This window comes from Haemorhous mexicanus, chromosome 9 (assembly GCF_027477595.1).
Source record: "Haemorhous mexicanus isolate bHaeMex1 chromosome 9, bHaeMex1.pri, whole genome shotgun sequence".
Taxonomy (NCBI): Eukaryota; Metazoa; Chordata; class Aves; order Passeriformes; family Fringillidae; genus Haemorhous; species Haemorhous mexicanus.
Window position 1 is genome coordinate 9,540,800 of NC_082349.1, and position 20,035 is coordinate 9,560,834.

At 37.9% G+C, this 20,035-nt stretch overlaps 1 protein-coding gene across 6 annotated transcripts in view; it reads right to left on the reverse strand.

Annotated features, from left to right (window-relative positions):
- The window catches only part of MAST2 (microtubule associated serine/threonine kinase 2), a 186,386-nt gene that overhangs the window by 158,197 nt on the left and 8,154 nt on the right, over positions 1–20,035 (reverse strand). For all 6 annotated transcript variants that reach the window (XM_059853908.1, XM_059853910.1, XM_059853907.1 and 3 more), the window contains exons 2-3: positions 7,949–8,096; positions 4,523–4,665 (exon numbers count right to left, since the gene is read on the reverse strand). In XM_059853908.1, coding sequence (XP_059709891.1) covers positions 4,523–4,665; positions 7,949–8,096 — 291 coding nt within the window. The remainder of the gene's footprint in view (positions 1–4,522; positions 4,666–7,948; positions 8,097–20,035) is intronic.

Sequence of the window (20,035 nt, forward strand, 5' to 3'; positions counted from 1 at the left end):
CTAATCCACACAGCTTTGGGGAACTGAATGTTCACAATAAATCATGCTGAGTGTTGTTCCACAGAGGAACCTCTTCAGTTGAGAGTTGTTTCAAATCTCTGCATTTGAGCTTTTCTACCCTCCAGATCATTATTCAAAATCTAAGAGGCTTGGGTCTCTAGCCATTTCTTCTAGAACAAGATGAGGGAAATATTAACTCTCTGGCACTGTGTACAACCACAATGAATATGTAATTATTTCACTCTGTTTGAACTTTCACTCTGTTTGAAAGTAAATGTTAAACCCTAAGGCACTTGAAATTATCCTGTGAAGATGAGACTGACCCTACAAGGAATCTTACAAGTCTGGAATCAGAGGATTAACAGAGCACCAACTGCTTAGTCAGCAGCCTTCATCTCTGAAGATGAAGAAATGGCTCTGACCACATCCCATAATGTATCCCAGAATATAAGGAAGAAAGTTTACACTAAATAGAACTGCAACCACCCAGCTGAAACCATCAACCTCATTTTCAAAAATTATGTCCAGTTTTTCAGTTCAAGGAGTTCCACAAGTTTCAGTTCAGTACTGGAAGCGCCTCAGAAAATTCAAGTTTGTAAGTATTAAAAAAAAAATTTCAAAATCTCTTTCACAAACATATCTAAGTTTCTATTGACAGGCTTCCTCAAACGCTTTCCTATCGCCACACTTGGCAGAAGGAACATGCATGGTTTCTTATTCCTGGAACATCTCGAACTTTTCCAGGCATTAGATGGTGAGCAATGCATAAGAGATGTAGTCCTAATTAATGGGTTGCACATTATCAGATGTTTCTTTCACAAAACCCTGGGGAGGGTGCTTGAGATGCTCCCTGCGAGGGGCCAGGACATGGGACACACACACACACACACACACACACACACACACACACACAGAATCTCTCTTCACAAATAAAGAAGCATATTCAGCATTAGTGTAGTGCTCTAATTAAGCATCCTGTCCTTAATGAAAATGAGGAGAAAGTCACCCCTTGCCCACCAATAAATGCTCAGCTCTGGAATATTAGCACCTTCTGGCATTGCTCCTGGCAATCAGTTTCATTTACATTGTGTTTGGTCAAAATTAACAGTTGCAAGAAAGACACTCCCAATCTACCTCTACAACCATCACAACCATCTCTTCACAAGGTCATTTTCCTTTCTAAAATTAGAAACCCTGATGGTCTTTATGCTTTATTTCCGAAGAGAATGCACCCACATAACTGATCTTTTGCACCACCAGTGGCAGGACTCAAGGAAACAGGATGAAGCTGGGTCAGGAGAGGTTTAGGTCTGATATCAGGAAGGAGTTTTTCACCCAGAGATGGCTGAGCACTGGAACAGGCTCCGCAGGGAAACAGTTGCAGCACCAAGGCTGTCTGGATTCCAGAAGTGTTTGGACAACACTCCCAGGCACATGGGGTGACTCTTGGGGTGTCCTGCACAGGGCCAGGACTTGAATTCAATGATCCTTGTGGGTCCCTTCCAACTCAGTGTATTCTAGGATTCTAGAATTCTATTACATCCCTTAAAATAACACAGTCCAGGGTCTAACTCTTTTTATGACAGGGTAAGATCTCAGATAAAACCCCAAAACCCAGTCATAAGAAATTTTCTATAAAATTACCCTTCTGTTCCTTAAATGTGCACTCCATACATACTCCCTGCACCCAATTTTTTTTAGTGCATTTTGGTCTTGACAGCAGGAAATACCACTGAGCTGCCCCTGATGATGCTTTATGTGTTTTCCTCTGATGACTTCTTCGGCTATCTTAGGGATTTAAAGTCTTAAATAGGATACTCTGCAGCAGAACTCAATCTCATAGGATCAGAGCCATTCTTCTTAAGGTAGATGACTAGCTGAAGGTCATCCTCTAAAATCCTCACATATATTTAGAAGGGACACAGATCAGATCAACACCTTTCATTCCACAATGACAGCACTCAGCATTCACTCTGCTCTGGCTTCTTTCTTAAGTCAAGGACCTAGTGGCAACTGCTGTGCAGGCACATTAATCCAGATTATCACACATGTACCAGCTGAAAGATCCTGCACAACAATAAATTGTGTTTATATAGTTCAGCAAGTTAGAATTTGATGTATTCCCAGTTCTGGAGTCATTGCTGATAAGTAGCCTAGCTATCAGGCTTGTTTCAGAAGCTGAAAACTAATTTCTGTAGATTTGCTATTGTTAACTTATCTTTTCACTTTGTAAATATTTTTAAAGTGGAAAATAATGCAATTTTAGCACAGTAAACAACCTATAGTATTAGTAGTGCTTAGAAAGCAAAAAAAAAAAAACATTACTGAATGCCACAAAGCAATTCAGCAAAGGAAAATCTACTGATACCTGCAGAGCCAGAAAGAGGGAGCAGAAACAATGCACACAGCTTTCCTGGCTTTCCTAAATCACATTCCACTACTCCCTAGCTATCCAACTACTGTATTATAACAAATAATAGAAGAATTAAATGCTCTAGCAGTCACGGCTAGCATATTATAATGACACTCAGCATTACTGAACTTACTCATCCCTTAATAGAGCTATTCTTCAAAGGAGATTAATTATACTGGCAAGAGACCTTTTGCTATTCTAATTTGTGAAATGTATTTCAATACCACAAGCATATTAAAACAGCTGCAAACATGTAAGTGGCTCCAAAATCTCAGGACTCACTGCATTTAATTAGGTGTTCATCTTGTGATGTTCTTTAGTCACTCCTTTTGAAACCCACTTCACATAAAAATTTGTAATGTCTAGGCTTAATTAAGTGCAACTGTAATGAAACACAGAGTCCATCATAGAATATACAGAGATAGGAAAGTGACCACATTGTTCAACACCTCAACATCATCACAGAGGAACAAAAACTGGATTTGGAGATTAATTTCTCTGCCTTACTTAGGAAACAGAAAATTCAAAATTATTTTAAAATAACTCATGGGCCTTGTGTTTCAGATCAGAACATTTGATAGACAGCACAAACACTGCCATGACAAACTGAAAACACAGGATATAATATAATATGCAGAATAGTAACATGCAAACATCTGCAGCTCGCTGAGCTTCACACAGCTGTTAAGCAACAGCCTAGTACTCCAAATTAAATATCTGAGAATTACTGCTTTGTTTTAAAGCACAGTTATTTTCATTAACCTAACTTACGAAGCTTCAAGGCATTTATCTGCTTCTAGAGAACAGGACTGTGTTTTAACATATCACTTTTTCTAATCCCCCTCAGACAAATACTTCTAGCCAAGTTCATGTGAGCATTCTCCCTTTCTGCTACCACTGAATTTAGAGCCACTGGTGAGAGCATAAATTTAAGGCAAACACTGAACAGGCACCAAATTAAGACACAACACAATTAAACCGAATCAGAAGAATTTCAATACAGTAACATGTCTGAAAATGTCAAGACTACAATTACTTCATTGTGAAATCAAAATTAGTTGTAACACAAATGTGTGGCTTTTTGAACCTTAAAGATTTAAGTTTCCTTTCGTAACATGGTGGTGCCCAACTGTCTAGGAACCCCCAAAAATTTTCAGAATTAAAAAAAGAATTAACTTAAGGGGTCATTGCTTCTAAGCAGTCTTACAATATAACATAAATTTACCCAGTTACTTGCAGCACTAGAGGTAGAACACACCAAAATTCCTCACTTGAGTAAAACTTGTTATGCAAATAACTCTGTAGATGTTCAGCAAAAAAAAACATTTCAACTTTGGCTTTAATCTACTACTTACCAACAATTTCTGTTGCATATATGCCTGCTCACAAATAACTGTCTTTTCCTACCCCTGGATTTTTCTTCTCCTCCCACATCACTGATTTTAGAATTTTATAGATAATAAGGAAAATTTACAAACAAAACACATGTTCCTTTTCATGTGCAGTTCAGACTTGACTGTAGCCACCTGAGAGTGTGTCCCCATACAGAACACTCTTTGCTTAGAAAATGTTAATTTAGCAGATGCAACATTCCTCAAAAATATTTTCCCAAAGGTTTTTTTACCAAAACCTTTTGACAGGAACCACAAAGAACAACATGTGTCAATTTCAGCTCTTCAATTACTTGGGCATAAGAGTTATCCCTTTCAGATTCATCTCCCTAGCTATTCCCTAGAAAAACAGGCAGAGGCAGATATTCAGAAAGCTGTTTCCCAATCAAACTTGTCTGAAATGGTTGGGTTCCTATGCTCACATCTCCTAGACTCCAATGATATTTCTCTCAGGCATCAGGCAACTGAAGTAGCTTTGAGAAGGAATGTCCCCAAAAAGAAATGATTCTTCAACATACATCTTTTCCTGCTTTCTGTCGAAAGCAGGATGAACATATTCTCCTCCTGGCTCACTTTGTAGCCTAAAAAGTCCCACAGGAACAAAATGCTGCTTTCACTGAGCAGGACCAGGGGAAACAAGGTGAAAACTAAAGCACAGGATCACATCACTTTTTATAGCACAAAAGCACCACGAGTATTCTTTCCCAGAGCCACTCACCAAACCAGCAGTAAGGGAAGGAGCAGACTGTCCCAGAGACTGATTTCTCATGCGGACCAGGTTGGAGGTATCTCCAGGAGGCTGCCACAGCGTCTGCCCCACTCCACTGTGGACACTATTTGACAAGGGAAGCAGCTGTTTTCCTTTAAAAATAAAATCAAAATATCATCAGCTTGTTTCTAAACAAGTCTGCAAGTTCAATGCACAAAGCTGAGAACAAATACTGCATAGGAAGAAAAAACAATTAATAAAAAAAGCAATTTCAAGATTTTGGTAGGTTGAAACTTGTAAGAGCACTTTACCAGTAAATTGATAACTAACAATTTCCAAAAAAATCTACTTTACATTATGAGATAATGGGGAAATCCAAAAACCTTGTAAAACAGACTTCTATCACTTTATATGTTTCCATATTCCACTCACCCTAAAAAGGAAACAATATTTGCTGCCCTAAAAGAAGGCAAAATCTGTTTTGTATAATTTAAAAAATTCTTTTGAAAATGGATTCCTAACTGTAAAATATTGTCTCCTCCAAATAGCTTGGTCATCTAGACAGCCCCACTTTCTCCTATCACTGGAACACTGAGCACTGCATTTCACACAGCTGTAACATCATATAGTGTATGTTTAAACATTGTCTTGCTTTGAACAATGGATGGATATTTTTTGCTCAATACATATTTTCTAGTCAATGCAACACTCGTTTTTGAAAAATGTCAAGCAGTAAATTTCCACACTGAGAAAGAACCAAAGTCAAAGTAGGTCATATTTTGACTCCACAGAGCTTGACAGCTTCCTTTTATGTACAGTGTCATCCACAAAGAAAAAAGAGAAGATATTTCTGTGGTTAAAAACACATAAGTGAAGAAGTCTGTGAATCTGGGTTCAGTTATTAGCTTCCAGATGACTTACTCTGTAAGTTTGGTCAGTCAAGCCCTGTGCTGCAATTTCCCCATTGCAAAATGGAAGTGGATAATACCTCTTTCCCTTAAAATTAGGACTATGGGACTAAATAACACACCCCCTTCCTTGCATTCAATGGATTACTACATGCTCAGGAATCACAGGGGACTGAGACATTTATTGCAGTGAGTAGCAGGAAGGCTGCACCTTTAATCACAAATATGCTGCAGAAAAAGGCTTGTTCTCTCAGAGGCAGAAAGGTGTTTACAAATTCAACTGCACCTTAGAACCAAATGTGAATTATTACATTCATTCCATAACAGTGGCTGCAATATTTGGAAAGCTGCCACATAATGTGACCAGCCATGATCTGGGGAAAGGTGTGGAGTGGAAGTGGTGTGGTTTTTTTATTTTTTTTTAACTAGTTAAGATTAATATTCTGTGATAGTTACAGGCAATGGGCAAAGTATACACCAATGGAATGAGTCAAAGTGTATGAGAGATGAGCAGGCCCAACTTTGTCAAGCAAACAGAGACACAACCTATTAGTACCCTCTTCCTGGTCCCACTCAAGCTGCTTACAGCTGTGGCCATGATTTTCATGGCTTGATCATTTTCAAGATAATGTATAAACACAACAACTCGTCAGCAGAGACCTAAAACTACAGAAAAGTACATTGCTGTATTTATCTCTATACAGCACTAACAAAGATATCCTGTAATAGCAAGTCAAACAATATAATCATCTAGCAATCTAAAACACCCATCCTTGAGGACAAGAATAACTTTATTTAAGTCTTTATAACATATAGTTATCAGTATCTCCTTTTAGTTCCACAAAACCTGAATCCAGGAGGGCAGAATTCCATCAAGAGTCAAATCTCAGCCAATCAGTCATCTGCACTCTTCAAACTTATTTGATTCTGCAGCAAAAATTAGCAGGAATCATTTTAAGGATGGAACTTGAAGCTAAAGCCTTTCCCCCTCATGCCTCAAGTTCTACACACATTCCAAACACCTACACTGAAAATATACATCTAAACCTGTACATTTTCTCTACCCAGTTGGGTTAGACTGATCTTTTTCAGGCTCTTTACCCCTTCCTGAATCAGATATAGTAGACTGAAAAGTAATCAAGATGAATCAACAGGTTCTGGAGAATATAGAATTTCTTGTTCTGAAATTACACTCTCCAAACAGAAAAATTGTTTTTAAAAGAGAACAGCCCTTCCAGTTTTCCTGCTTCCTCCTATTTACTTTGCTTTCTTCTACTCAAAAGGACAAAAAAAGCTACAGTACCAACTTAGGCCATTGAAGTCAGTCAACAGCTGTGTGGGTCATAAAGTTCTGTTCTCCTCTAGTGATTAACCTACCTTGGAGAACAAACTTGCACATGTACAGAACATTATGAATGTTTCCATTTTTCAAAAACTATCCACTTATTACAAACAAAACACTAAGCCAAGGCCAAGCCAAAATAAAATATACATAATTTACTGCTTATTTAATTATATTACACCTAACACCTCAAACATGAAAATATTTATCTTCCTCTGATAAAAGATGAGGGACTAGGACTGGACGCATTTTCACTATCATATAAATAAAAAAAGGTGGTTTCACCTTCTTTCTCTTTCTCTCCCACCGAGAATTTTCAACTCTTCCAGTTCTTGCACTAACATGCAAATAGGCAAGCTGCCTAATTAGGGAGTAAATGGGCTGCATCTGAACCCTACAGAATAACAGTGGCATTCAGGCATATCAGCTCTTTCATTCTAGACTGATCATGCAGCTCTCTGTGCTCTATTGCAGCACCACAGACTCTGATATCAATTTTAAACAGTTGTGAAACCATCCCCTAGCCCACTAACAAAGTCTTTGAAAAAAAAGAAAACTACTGAACTTGGTCTATTTTTGGTTCATTACTTGCCTATGCTCGCTCCAATGATTCTAGAGCTGACAAACTAAAGTCAATTACAAGGCTGAATATCACACTCACAAGAAAAAACAAATTTTACATGAACTGAGAAAAATATCAAGTTAGTAAGCAAGATTTTTTACTTTGAATGATAATTTCCTACAGCGCTTTTGAAGCCAGAAAGAAACTAAATAGTAATTTAAACATGATATAAAAAGTCAGTCTCCCAGTATGAAACAAAAGGGCAAAGTGGGCAAGTTTACAGTCAGTGCTGATGTTAAAAGGGGTAAGAATACACCGATGTATTCTTAAAAATTGTCACTTAAAATTCCACAGCTCCATTCTTCAACTTTGCATATTAAATCTTGGCTTTTAACTTTTCACTCTGGGCAATATAAAAAATTTCACTCTAAATCCAGGCGTTTTCACTCTTCTCTACTGGTATTTCTTTTTGCATCTTTCTCTTACATAAAATTTTGTATGCCCTGCCAACAAGAGGTCACCTTACCACTGACTTACCAGTATCTTTTATTATGACTGTTATGCCAACAATGCTGAATCTTCTTTCATACTAACCAAGTGTCATGCTCTACAAAATGGCATACCTGACAAAGAACTTGCCAAGCTACCTCTTCGTAGCTTGCAGTCATCTTGACTTAGCTGACGGTGGAGCTTGGTTTTCCCAGCAGATGAAAAGATGTCAGGATTGCTGAGCTTCCTGCAACGCAGCGGAGTGGACTCTGCTGTCATCTCCTAGAGGAAGAAAAACGTGCAAAACTGTATTCATACTTTGTTAGCCAAGTATCCCCTGTCTGAAACATGCAATCTCCAGAGCATAAAGGAGACTGTTCAAAAAAATACCAAGAAACACACCCCCCCTCCCCCACCCCCCCAAAAAAAAACCAAAACCACAATTAACATCCCCCTCTTTGGTGCCCCATAGCTGCACAGAAAGCACATCACAAGATCCCTGTCAACTCTGGTCCTTGAACACCACTGCTGCAAGAAATACCATTAATAATACTCAGAAAAATGCTATTATGCTACAGCAGTTCTTTTCTCTGACAGTATTTAGGACAAAATGGCACTGAAAAAACAAGTTCAGCTTTGATTAAAGCTATTTCCTGCTAAAGCAAAAGTACTTTCTCCAATCTTCTTCAATCTTTCTTCCATCCAGCCTATGAGTAATATACCTATAAAGAAGCTGTTGCAATGTCTATTGCAACCCAAAACTGCTATTATAAGTTATAGCTCTATGAAGACCATATGCATAACCAAATAATAACTAGGATAAGGATCAGCCTTTGTGTCATGTCTTTGTTATTACTACAAACAAAATTAGACATGTATTTGTCAGAAACACTCCCACACATGTGAATTCCTTTCACAGCATACAGCAAGATTTCAGTCAAAATAGCGTAGGCAGAGCAGTGTCAAGCACAACCACTTGTGAGTGCTTTCCTCATGTTTCTCATTGTTCTGGAGGTGTCAAACTCTCATTCCACACCCAAAGAAGATCAATAAGCTTTGCTATCGGGTATGGATTTGAAGAGGTGACACTTTCCATTATAGCCCATATAGATGAACTGTTCAAGTTCTCCCTTCCCTGCAGTGTGAAACACTCCACTTGTTTTAATGGACTGCTCCACTTTATTTCAAATGCCTCTCATTTGCTATACAGCACTTCAAGCCATGCTTATCCTCATAAAAATCTCATCTGAGGCAGAAAAATAAACTTTCCCTGCATGATACATGACCACATGATTTAACATAGTTTTAAATTATGTTTAAATCAAAAACCAGTTTACCAGTTACGGTTTTTAATTAAAATTTGCAGATTCAAGTCAAAATCTATTTCTAAAGTCATTAATTCAAATCTATTCAGTCTACAGTGCTATGCCTCAAACTGTCAGATCCAGACCAGGAGTACACACTTTAAAAACCTCAAGGGGAAGGGAGGGGAGGGGAAGGAGATAAAAAAAAAATTATTTGGGATTTGAAATAGAATTCTCATTTAGCTCTGAGTCACTCATTCGCAACCTTTCTTAGACCCCATCTCCTTCTAGTCATGAAATCTTTTGGCACCTCATAATACTGAATAAGTTTATTACTGCTTGAGGGACAGCTATGCTTTGCTCCACATCAGCCTCAGTGGTGCACCTTTCCCAGCCTGCTCTGGATTTCTTCTCTGGTTCTGGTCAGACTTTCAGCCTCCATAGGGTCTAAACCAGATCACAGAGACAGCTGGGTACCTGAGCAGGTCAGTTCACTCAGTCCATACAGCTGCAAACAGTTGTGCTGGTGCAAGAGTGGGGGACTTTTAATAAGGCCTGTCCTATGCCTACAGTGTCTGAAATCTGGCACATGTTTGCCATCTGTGACAGTCTGAAATTGCCACACCTCAAAAAAAAAAAAAAAAAAAAAAAGCCATGAACATGGGCACTCCAATCCAGCTTACAAGCAAATTACTTAAGAACTTCATCCAGCCTACCCTCTCACAGTCCTTATGCTTCAATTCCAAATATTCCCAGCATCCTTCAGTACCCAGCTACTTCCCTGAAACTAGGCATGTGTTGAAAGGCCCCGTGCACATCAGCAGCAGTTAAAATTAAAATGTCAAAGACTAACTTAAAGTGAAGTGTTCTAACTGGGACTTCTTTCTTCAAAGTTTTGGGGGTGTTTGTTGGTGTTTTGGAGGTTTCATTTGGTTTGTTGTTTTGGTTTTTCCCCTGCAGGTGCACATTCACCTCCCCTTCAACACAAACACAAACACACACACAAACACACCTCTCACCAATCGTTCTCAGTGAGCTGCAACTAAATAAGAGCATTCTTTCACTTGGAACACCAGGTAAGGAAAGGCACTGAAGTCAGAAACAAGAGTACTCTAAGTCATGTTACAAGCTACTTCTGTGTTTTACGTGTCTCTTTCTCCACAATATACAGACAATGCTTACCAGGCAAGGAATGTGCCCACTTCCCTACCCTTCCCCTTTCCCCTCTATGCACAGTCTCCTTTTATTGGCAAAAATAATTACAAATTCTTAATGTGTCTTCTTGAGTTACAGTACATAAATCTTGCAGGTCTGATAATATCTAAATCAAAAGCTCCCCAGTGAAGGGCACACCTACTCCTACCACAGTATCTGAGCAGCTCCAGCACCCTGCCTACACACACCTTTGAGGTCAGCCCAGTGGCATAAGCTACTTCTCAAAAAGCCATTCCCTGTGACAGCTGTCCCCAGGTTCAGCTTTCCACCAAAACTACTACAGAAATAAGAAAGGAATAGTAGAAAGGTAAATACAGCTTCCCACACTCACCAAAGAATCCAGGCTGTCTTCTAGAAATTATGGATTTGGTACATATTACAAATGGAAACCTCTTCATGAACCCTTTTCTTGTTAAGCACATTAAACACTTGAGCAATGAAGACTACATAAGTGTTAAATGTCTGGAAGAAGGGGCCTCCAATCAAATTCTGCAGGTTTATATACTGTTTAAGTCACTTTTCAAATAGATATTTTAAAAGTTTTTTCAAAAAGTGCACAGTTCTGAGACATCCTATTATGTTTTAAAAAATGCTAAGTGCAACACAGCCAATTTAAAATTTCATCCTCTAAGAGCTGTGCCCATATTGTGTCAGCAAAACAATGAAGAGGGAAAGTTTTAGCTTGACAACAATAGAGCTGTCTTCCACAAGACTGCAATTTACTTCACTCATCCATCAAAGCCCTGCTTTGATATTGCAGATCACAGATGAACTGCATGAAAATAGCAGTAGATTACATTACCACTCTCAAATAAGGAAGGAAAAAAATAGAGGAAAAGATCTTTCCTTGTCCTTGCCCCAAAGCAATACCTACAAAGAACACAAAAATCTTACACAACATTCCAAACTGATGAATAAAGAAACTCTTTGCAGTGGTAGAGCAAAATTTTGCCTACATGCTTTCAAACTAGTAAATTAATCTATCAGACCAAGTAGTTGAAGAATAGACTACATAGAGCAAACTGCCATAATTTTAAGGACTCCACTTCCACTTTTCAAAAGAAAAAAGTTTTGCAGCCCTAAAGATGAAAGCATTAGCAAGCACGTAACACTTTGCTCACAGCGTGTGAAAAGGACTGCAAGCCTCTCTCCATTCATTTCTTTTCAAAGGTGATAAAGAACTTAATTTACTTTGGGCTTGTGGCTTTTGCCACAAGCTAAAAATCAGGTTCAAACAGCCAGCTAATTCCTGCAAAGCTTAGGGCTGAAGATAAAAACATCACATAATCTTGATTTGCTAGGCAAAGATTATTGCTATCACTCCCTACAAAGGTACACGAAAGTTTGCTCACATAACTTGAAACAGGATATGAAGAAGAATGGCCAAAGCTTTTCTTGGCTATCAAGAGGCTCTGGATTTCTCAGCTCAGACACCACACTTGCACAGAAAAAGCACTAAAAGATTTCTGATACCGGAGTAAGTCTGTTCCTCTTGCCTGAAATCTCACACTGGGGCTATCACACTCAGCTGCATGGGAGAACCAGATTGTCACAGGGGATGCAGACAAAAGACAAGAAGCCAAACGTGCTTCTCAATTTGCCTGATCACTACATCCCCTGTTAAAAACCTGACCTGGTAATTTCAGAATACAGCTACAAGGATCCTCCTCAGTCCTCATTGCACAGGAAGAGTTCCAAGTAATTAAAGCAGGATATAAAAGAACAAGCACTAAACCACTGCAAGGACTGTCAGAAGTTCTTTTGTTTAACCATTGTTCATTTAATGGTGCTGCAAGAGAGCAGCATAGGTCTTTAATCTCCAAAAGGCAGGTGAATCCTGCAAGAGTGGATCTGTGTTTTGCTTTGACTGCCAGGTGAAGCATCACAAAGACAGCGAGACTGATACATCAGCATCAGACCAATGCTGGGATAAAACTTCTCAAGCCCTGGTTTTATGGCCTATATTTAAGAAGTAACAGATCATGCAAAGGGCACTTCCTTGCATGTAACTGTGCTATAATTAAATCAAACACAAAGTGCCTCACAATCTCTACAACAAGCAAAAGCACTCAATTGGGACTGACAAATATTCAAGTCTGCAGGTCAAAATATGTTAAACTGTTAGCCAGGGGGTGGAGAATCTACACAAAAATTTTCTATGAACAGGAAATCCATTAGTAAGAAAAATGAGAAACCTTTTTAATGAAGCCTAATGAGCATAACCTTAGGTCATCTGGAAGTGAATCCTAGCAAACTGTTGGAAGGAAGAATGAAAATGTAACTACAATAAACTGGCCAAGAATTCACTATTATTAACCCATCTTGTAAGGAATATAACCAATGAGCAATGTAACTTGAGGGTAACTTAATACTTTCTGAATTTTTTGAGAGCACCAAAAATAGTCAACATTGAAAGCTGCATTTTCTATTTTTTAACACAGTACTGTTTGTCCTTTAAAAGATAAAAGCTTATTATGTCAGAGCTGTGTGCATATCTGAAAAGCACTCTTTTTCTTCCCAGCCTTTCCTCATCACTTTATATAATCTGTGTGCATACCCTTAATGAAAGATAAATCTGATCCTGTCATTAGGCCTGCTCTAATATACTCTAAAATACACTGAAAATTAAAGGCCTGGACAACAGATCACAGACCAAATATCTCTCTATATAAGTAGCAATTAGTGCAATGGAATCATAGTATTTATGCTTTAGCATTTAGCACTGAAATTTGCCTTAACTTTCTAGTCTGGGCATTACACATTGAGAGCAGAGAGCCAGCAGATTACCAGAAAACTGGGGTGAGCCCACATGTGACCAAAATTATAGGCTAAATAAGAATTTGCAACTAAGTTTCTTTTTAACTGTATCTGCTTAACTCATGTACTTGCCAGCAGCACCCTGAAAAATGTCAGAGACAGCAGAATCAAGGAAAATTACAGTAAATCAACATAGACTCTTAGGGGTTATAATATATTGGTTTACAACATCAACAACAGAGAAAAGCTTTACAGAATGTATTGCATTATATAAAAGTGTCAGTATTTAAACACAGAAGAGAGCTCTACACCATTTTTCTCTGTAGTAGATTTATTTGAAGAACTTGGCAATAAATTCCAACATTCCTACAATAGCAAATATATAAACTGAACTTAGTGTCAATATCAAGTTTTCAAAATGACTGCAAAGCCAAGTGTTACTTGCCACAGGGATGCTTTGAGCACATCATGCACACATTTACCATTCTGAATACCTACAGCTTCCTCTGCACACTCATCTGCAGTTATACCACAGATGACAGAAAAGTTACAAACTCAAAACTTCGTGTTATTAAAAAAAAACCACAGCATTAAAACCAAACAAACAAGAAAAATAAATGAATGTTCCCAAACAAGAAAAATAAATGAAAGACCCAGTATTAGAAGCCCATCCTATCAGATACACCCTCCTTTCTTGCTCTTCAATGAGATTTCTTTTCTTGTTAAGTCTTCAGGGGTTACATGGCATGTTTGATTAGAACAAATGAATTAGAAGATTTAATGTTTCATCAGGGAAGTTAGTGCTGTTAACTTTGTTGTGAAGTGTCCCAGCTGCAGGATCACATGGAAAAGCTTGTTAAAAAGAAAAGGTAAATATTTATAACTGTGTACATTATTAGCCCCTTTCTGAGGCCTGTTGAGATACAGAATTGTTTTATTCCTAGTAGAACTACAGTCTAGAAGAGAAGGTAATTGATGATTAAATTATATCAGCTTGAATGTTTGGTTCTTACATGGAAACACAAATGGCTTAAACAAAGTATTCAGCCCTACTTCAAGACCTCCCAACAACCAAAAGGAAAGAGTAATTCTTGAATTCAGCTCTAAATGCCTAAAGCCAAATGAATTTCATCAAGGGAAGAAAAAGAAGCAGAACCTCTAAAGTCTGTATCAGACTTCACAGAGGCTCAAAGAAACCACTATCAATCAATCAAGACTCCAAACCCCACACCAGGCTCAGTAGCTGCACTCACAACAAACCAGTCTGAACAAAGACACTGAGCATTAAAGGCCACATCATTCCTTTATCATTGCTCTTCTAGCATGAGTATTGCAAACATTAAAAGGTTGTACTGAGCAGGGAAATTAACTCCTGGCCAGATAAAACAAAACAACTCTATCATTCATCATCCTTACTCATATGCTCTGAGGATTAAAAGAAATATGACCCCCACCAAAAAAGGGATTTGTAATAAAATTTCATTTTATAAGACATCAAAACATCTTCTTTCTGAAGATTTTCTCTCAATAGACTCAAAAGATGTGCCAAACATGAGTCCCAGCATCACTGACTAGGATTACTGCAAGTTCTCTTGAGCATCCTGTGTGTTATCAAACACTCATTTATCTTCTCTATTCTTGTCTGTGAGGTTTTTCATGGTTAAATAAAGGTGCATGTTTAGATCTGCTGAAGACTCTAATCCACAGCATTAGCTAACCAAACTTTTCTTGTTTGTCAGTTCCTCACAGATTTATTCAGATATTTATTACACAGGAAACACTGAACTTAACCCCTCTTAGCACAACTAGGCTGTGAGTGAGACTAGAATGGGAACTGCTGGTGGAACCAGCAGCAGGAACAGCTGCACTTTCATCTGTGCAGGCAATGAAACCTATGATTCCTTACTGGCTATAAAAAGGAGACTTACCAGAGGACTCTGCAGGGCACCTTCATTCCCTGCAACTCTGATGGCTCACTTTAGAGCTTTCAGAGCTCCAACTGTATTGATTTTTGTGCACATGACATTCTCACTGTCTCGTTCACAGGGAAAGAACAAATCAACATAAAATACCTACCTATACCTGTGTAAACTCTCTTTAATGCCCAGTAAAATGTTACAAGCCAATGAATTTTTATTTGGAATGTAAACTCCCTGGTTCTTTAGGAACAGAGATGAACAAAACCTAATGGTAAGTTTTAAGTTCATTTAATTTACACAAACAAACAATTGCTTCACAGCAATAGAACCAGGAAGGAAGTTTAATCTGATTTTATAAATTTCAGACAGGAACCTCCAGGTTGATTTGGAAAACCTAAGCAATGTTATCTGTACTAATATTTGATTCCTGACCCAAAACAATGCAGAGTTTTCTATGTTTAAGGCAAAAATAAAATATATTTTAAATTCAAATAGTAGCTGAAAATACAAAGTTTGACAAGTGAACAATAACAGTGTATTAAAATGTGTGTGCTTTATAGAAATTACTTATTTACTAATAATACAAAGTTCTAATCTTGCAAAAGCAATTTCCAAAGAAAAATGTTAAGGTTCATTAAGTTTAAAGTACAATCTCTAATGAAAGTATCTATTGGTCCAGTATGAGACATGGCCCTTAAAAAAATGCCCCAAGACTTAGGAGGCCAGAGGAAAGAAATCCATACCCAACTGCTATTCTAAGGATTATTTCAAATGAAGCTGCTTACAAAGAAAATTTTAAAAATAACTCATAAACTGAACTTTGGTGGACAATCACTCAGGTGAGCTCAAGGGGATTTTCTAATCAGACAATGAATGGCTACTTACAGATGGGTAATACAATTTTAAGACTTGATCATAACTGTTAAAGCTCACTTCAATAACAAATATTGCACAAAGCAAAGCATGAAACCAGAAAACACAACAGGAATCCACTCTGGCAACACTAATTTTTTTTTTGCCCAGGATTTTTTATGGATCACAGATATGGCCTGAATAGTAGCAGTAGTAAAACCATCTGCAGCTAGACAGAGATTACTGGCAAAATAAAATTTAACAAGAATCAGTGGACTGCTAAGAGCTAAAACACTATTTGTTCATATATCTGACAAAGAGAGACCAAGATACAATTTAATCTCGTGTTATCATCACTGAGGAGGATCTCTATTTGGAGCATAAAAAACCTTTTTATTGTGAAGTTCCAATTCTTTGGCATCAATATTTTTGTTTCCATAAAATATCTGCAACCTTCTCACTTCCTACCACAAATGAGATAAGCAGATCGATTCAGAGCCAAAAATAAGAAGCACTTGTGTGAGGTTCTTCCCGAGAACAAATTTTCCCTGAGATTCAACAGCAGATCTGCATGCACAGAACAGGAAAAAAAAATTATCAATTTATTATAAAACTGTAAATAAAATTACCAGTGGCTTTAGACCTAAACAAAACTAAGTCAACCCTTGGGCACACAATAAGTGCTTAGTCCTTAGCTTCTCGTCACAGATCCCATTAAATGGCAAAGATAAGCTAATTCACAATTCTTATCAATGTCTGCACAAAGAAATGGAGACTCTACAATCTGCACGAAAGCTTCTCCTCACCAAGCAGGGTAGTACAGTTCCATCACAAAGGAACAAAAGCCCAAATTTTTTTCAAGGACAAGACGTATTTCTTCTCTTCTGCCTGAGAACAGAAACAATGCCCAGTGTTGGGTTTATGAACAGCACCGTGCCTTGAGCTCAAACAAAGACTGGAGTCAGCAGACACTCCTGCTGAAGTGTCTGTTAAACTGGCAAAACAACCCTGGAAACAGATTCTCTTCTGCCCTAAAACCAGAGATTAATGTAAATGTCAAAGAATACACAAATAATTAAATTAATGATTAATTTAGCTTTCAGGGTCAGAATTTTGCCACCTTCATACTGCACAGGTGCAATTTAAGTCAATTAATAAAGACATAGCTGCTACTAATGTGTCACTGGATCCATCTATGCCTGGATATCTAAATATCTACATGCCTTCAATCACTGCAGAAACCAGACAACTCTATTAATAAACTTTTCTCTAAAACAGTGATTATAATTTATTCATTTGCTCTCTGATCTTCTGGTGCTGTCCAGAACACTTGACATCAGTTCTGACTTGATTCCCTCATTTCTTTCTAAAGGCCTTTACTAAGGGTCCAAATTAAAATGTTATTTTTATGATAATAAAATACACTAAATATTGAATGCTGTGATTTTAACAACTAATAAACCTGTTTTAATTACTAGGCATTCCATTTTTGAGATGACATTTCCCTGCTCTGGGGCATTATAAAAGCTCCTTTACAATAAAACTGGAGTACAATACAGTCATGAGAGCTGCTGCTAGTCCTCAGTGAACAGAGGACACACAACTACCAGATTAACAGAACAAACATCAAAGAAACATTGCTAGACATGAAATCATTTCACTATCAGTGCATTTTTTCCAAGTATCACCCCACGCTGACATTACACACTCTTGTCTAGTTTTGTCTTTCCTGGAGTTTAACACTTTCCTTGCATTAGTGAAGTTGTATTCTCTGAAAGCTGCATGGAAGACAAAGGTAGTTTTGTCATTTGTGTACTTGTTTCATAATGACAAATGGTTTTTAAGAGTGCAGAGAAACCCAGTTTGATCATTCTGAGCTGTATGCCCTTCAATGCAAAGAGAAGCAAATCTCTGGCTTAGCGCCTGGGATACCTGGAAATCATAGAATCGTGTATTGGTTTTGGTCAGAAGAGATCTTTAAAGATCATCTTGTTCCAGCCCCACTGCCATGGGCAAGGACACCTTTCACTATACCAGGTTGTTTCAAGTCCACAGTGCAGACACGGGGCACCCACCGCCTCTCTAGGCAACCTCCTCCAGTGTATCACCACTCTCTTGGTAAAAAATTCTTCTTATATCTAATCTAAATCAACCCTCCTTCAGTTTAAAACCATTACCCCTTGTCCTATCCCAAGAGGCCCCACCAAAAGAACTCCACATTCACAGGGAGACAGCCTTCCTGGAAACATGGAACTAGGCTCAAACCACTTGCAGAGTCTAACTCAGATGTTTGTGCAGTCCTTCTGCACATGTACGACCCTGAGTGGGATGAAAACAATCTGCAGAGGCACAAAGTTCCCATCATACATAGCAACAGAAAGACATATAAGAAAACTAATGTATTAGAAAACTAGGTTTTTAAATCATTATTATTAAGCTCAAAACATGACAGCTGTATTTTTAAAAGATAAAAGGAAACCAGGCTTGGGCATCAATTAACCAATCTGACAAGTACTGCGTTTCATAGAAGTCTTCAAGCTTCCTGAAATGCAGCTGAAATGTTTTCTCAAGTTTTCATCCCACAGACTGCACCTCCCTCACTCCTTGGTGGATGTACCTTTTCCACTTAGTTTTTGTTTGTTTGGATTAACAAAGTACAACAAAGTGTCTCAAGTTTGGGTCTAACTGCACACATAATTTTAGTCTTTAGCAAAACTGCCTTCTGAATGCTGCAGGCCAGCATTTGTTTACTACTGCAACCTTTCTGTACTGTCTCTTCCATCCTGAAAGACAATCTGCTCTGTGAACTCTTCCATCAAATCCCATAGGGGAAATTCAACAGGGGTGGCAGGACCTACACAATCTATTGCTGGTTTTCAATCCTGTTGTGCTAGCAGCTAACATAGCCAAGTGATAAACACACAAAGGGTATATCCAGCCAATTTCCACAAGACAGCTCACAGACACTGCAAGAAGTTAGGACCAGCTGAATGAGCCCCTTAGAAACAAAAACATCACTGGAAATCTGTCCTGAATGGATTGCTGCGTGTTTGGACAACGAGCAGATAGTGGAAGGTGCATTCTAGAAGTGCACTGAAAATCAGCTTCTTATTATAACTCTTGTTAAGTATTTTTAGCATTAGCTGAATTAGCTGATATGTCAAACACCTACAAGAGTTTCAGAACACAGCATGACTCAGTAAATGCAAAGACAAAAATTTGCCAAGTATCAATCAATTAACTAATCAACTTATTTTGGCTACAAACAGCTGAGAATGTTTATGGTGGATTACATCTCACACCTTATAACAAAAATCATTAGCAAAAATCTTCCTATATAGACAGCTCATGAAGACGTGTGTGGACTGAAACTAAATCAGAAATTACATTTCAAAAATTCTTACACTCCCCAGAGCCCACCCTCCACAGTTTCATCTGCTTCTGGAAATTTAAACATGTACATGGAATGTTTTGAATTCCTGTCTTGCTTTTACATTCATAAAAATCCAGACCAACTAAAAAGTTTTAAAACATGTTTTATTGGTAGAAATGTTTACTATATGTATAACAAAAAGTGAAAATATTTATGATGCAGCTCCACTAGCAAAGACAGTATTTCTTCCTGGAAAGAAATACAGCATCATCCTGTTTTCCACGTACATAATAGACTCCATTAACACTAGACCAATTTCAAATAGTAAAAAAATTAAAAGCTAGACTTCAAATTATTGCAAGACCAAGCCATCAGTCTTGAACCCTCTTCCCTCACTGCACTGTAACATGTATTTATAACAGAACATTTGAAAATAACTTCTGACAGATTACTAGATTTGGGGTTCATGGAACCTAACTGTAAGTTAAATAAAAAACTCACAAAAGACACAGCTTAGAGGAAGAGCAAATTAAAAAGTTCTAAATCTGTTTTCAAAGGTAGTCTTTTGAGTGTTCATGCTTCCTCCTTCAAAGAGCAGCATTTTCACCAGGCTTCAAACAGTACTACATCACTACAAAAATACACTAACCACAGCACATCATTATTTGATGTGGAAATGAAATCACCGAGACTCTACATGACCTATCCATTTATCTATTGTGGTTCTTGAGGAACAAAGTCTTGCTGAGGCATAAAGCATTTCGGTTTTGTCTCAAATAGTTCACCAGCCTGGTGGTCTTC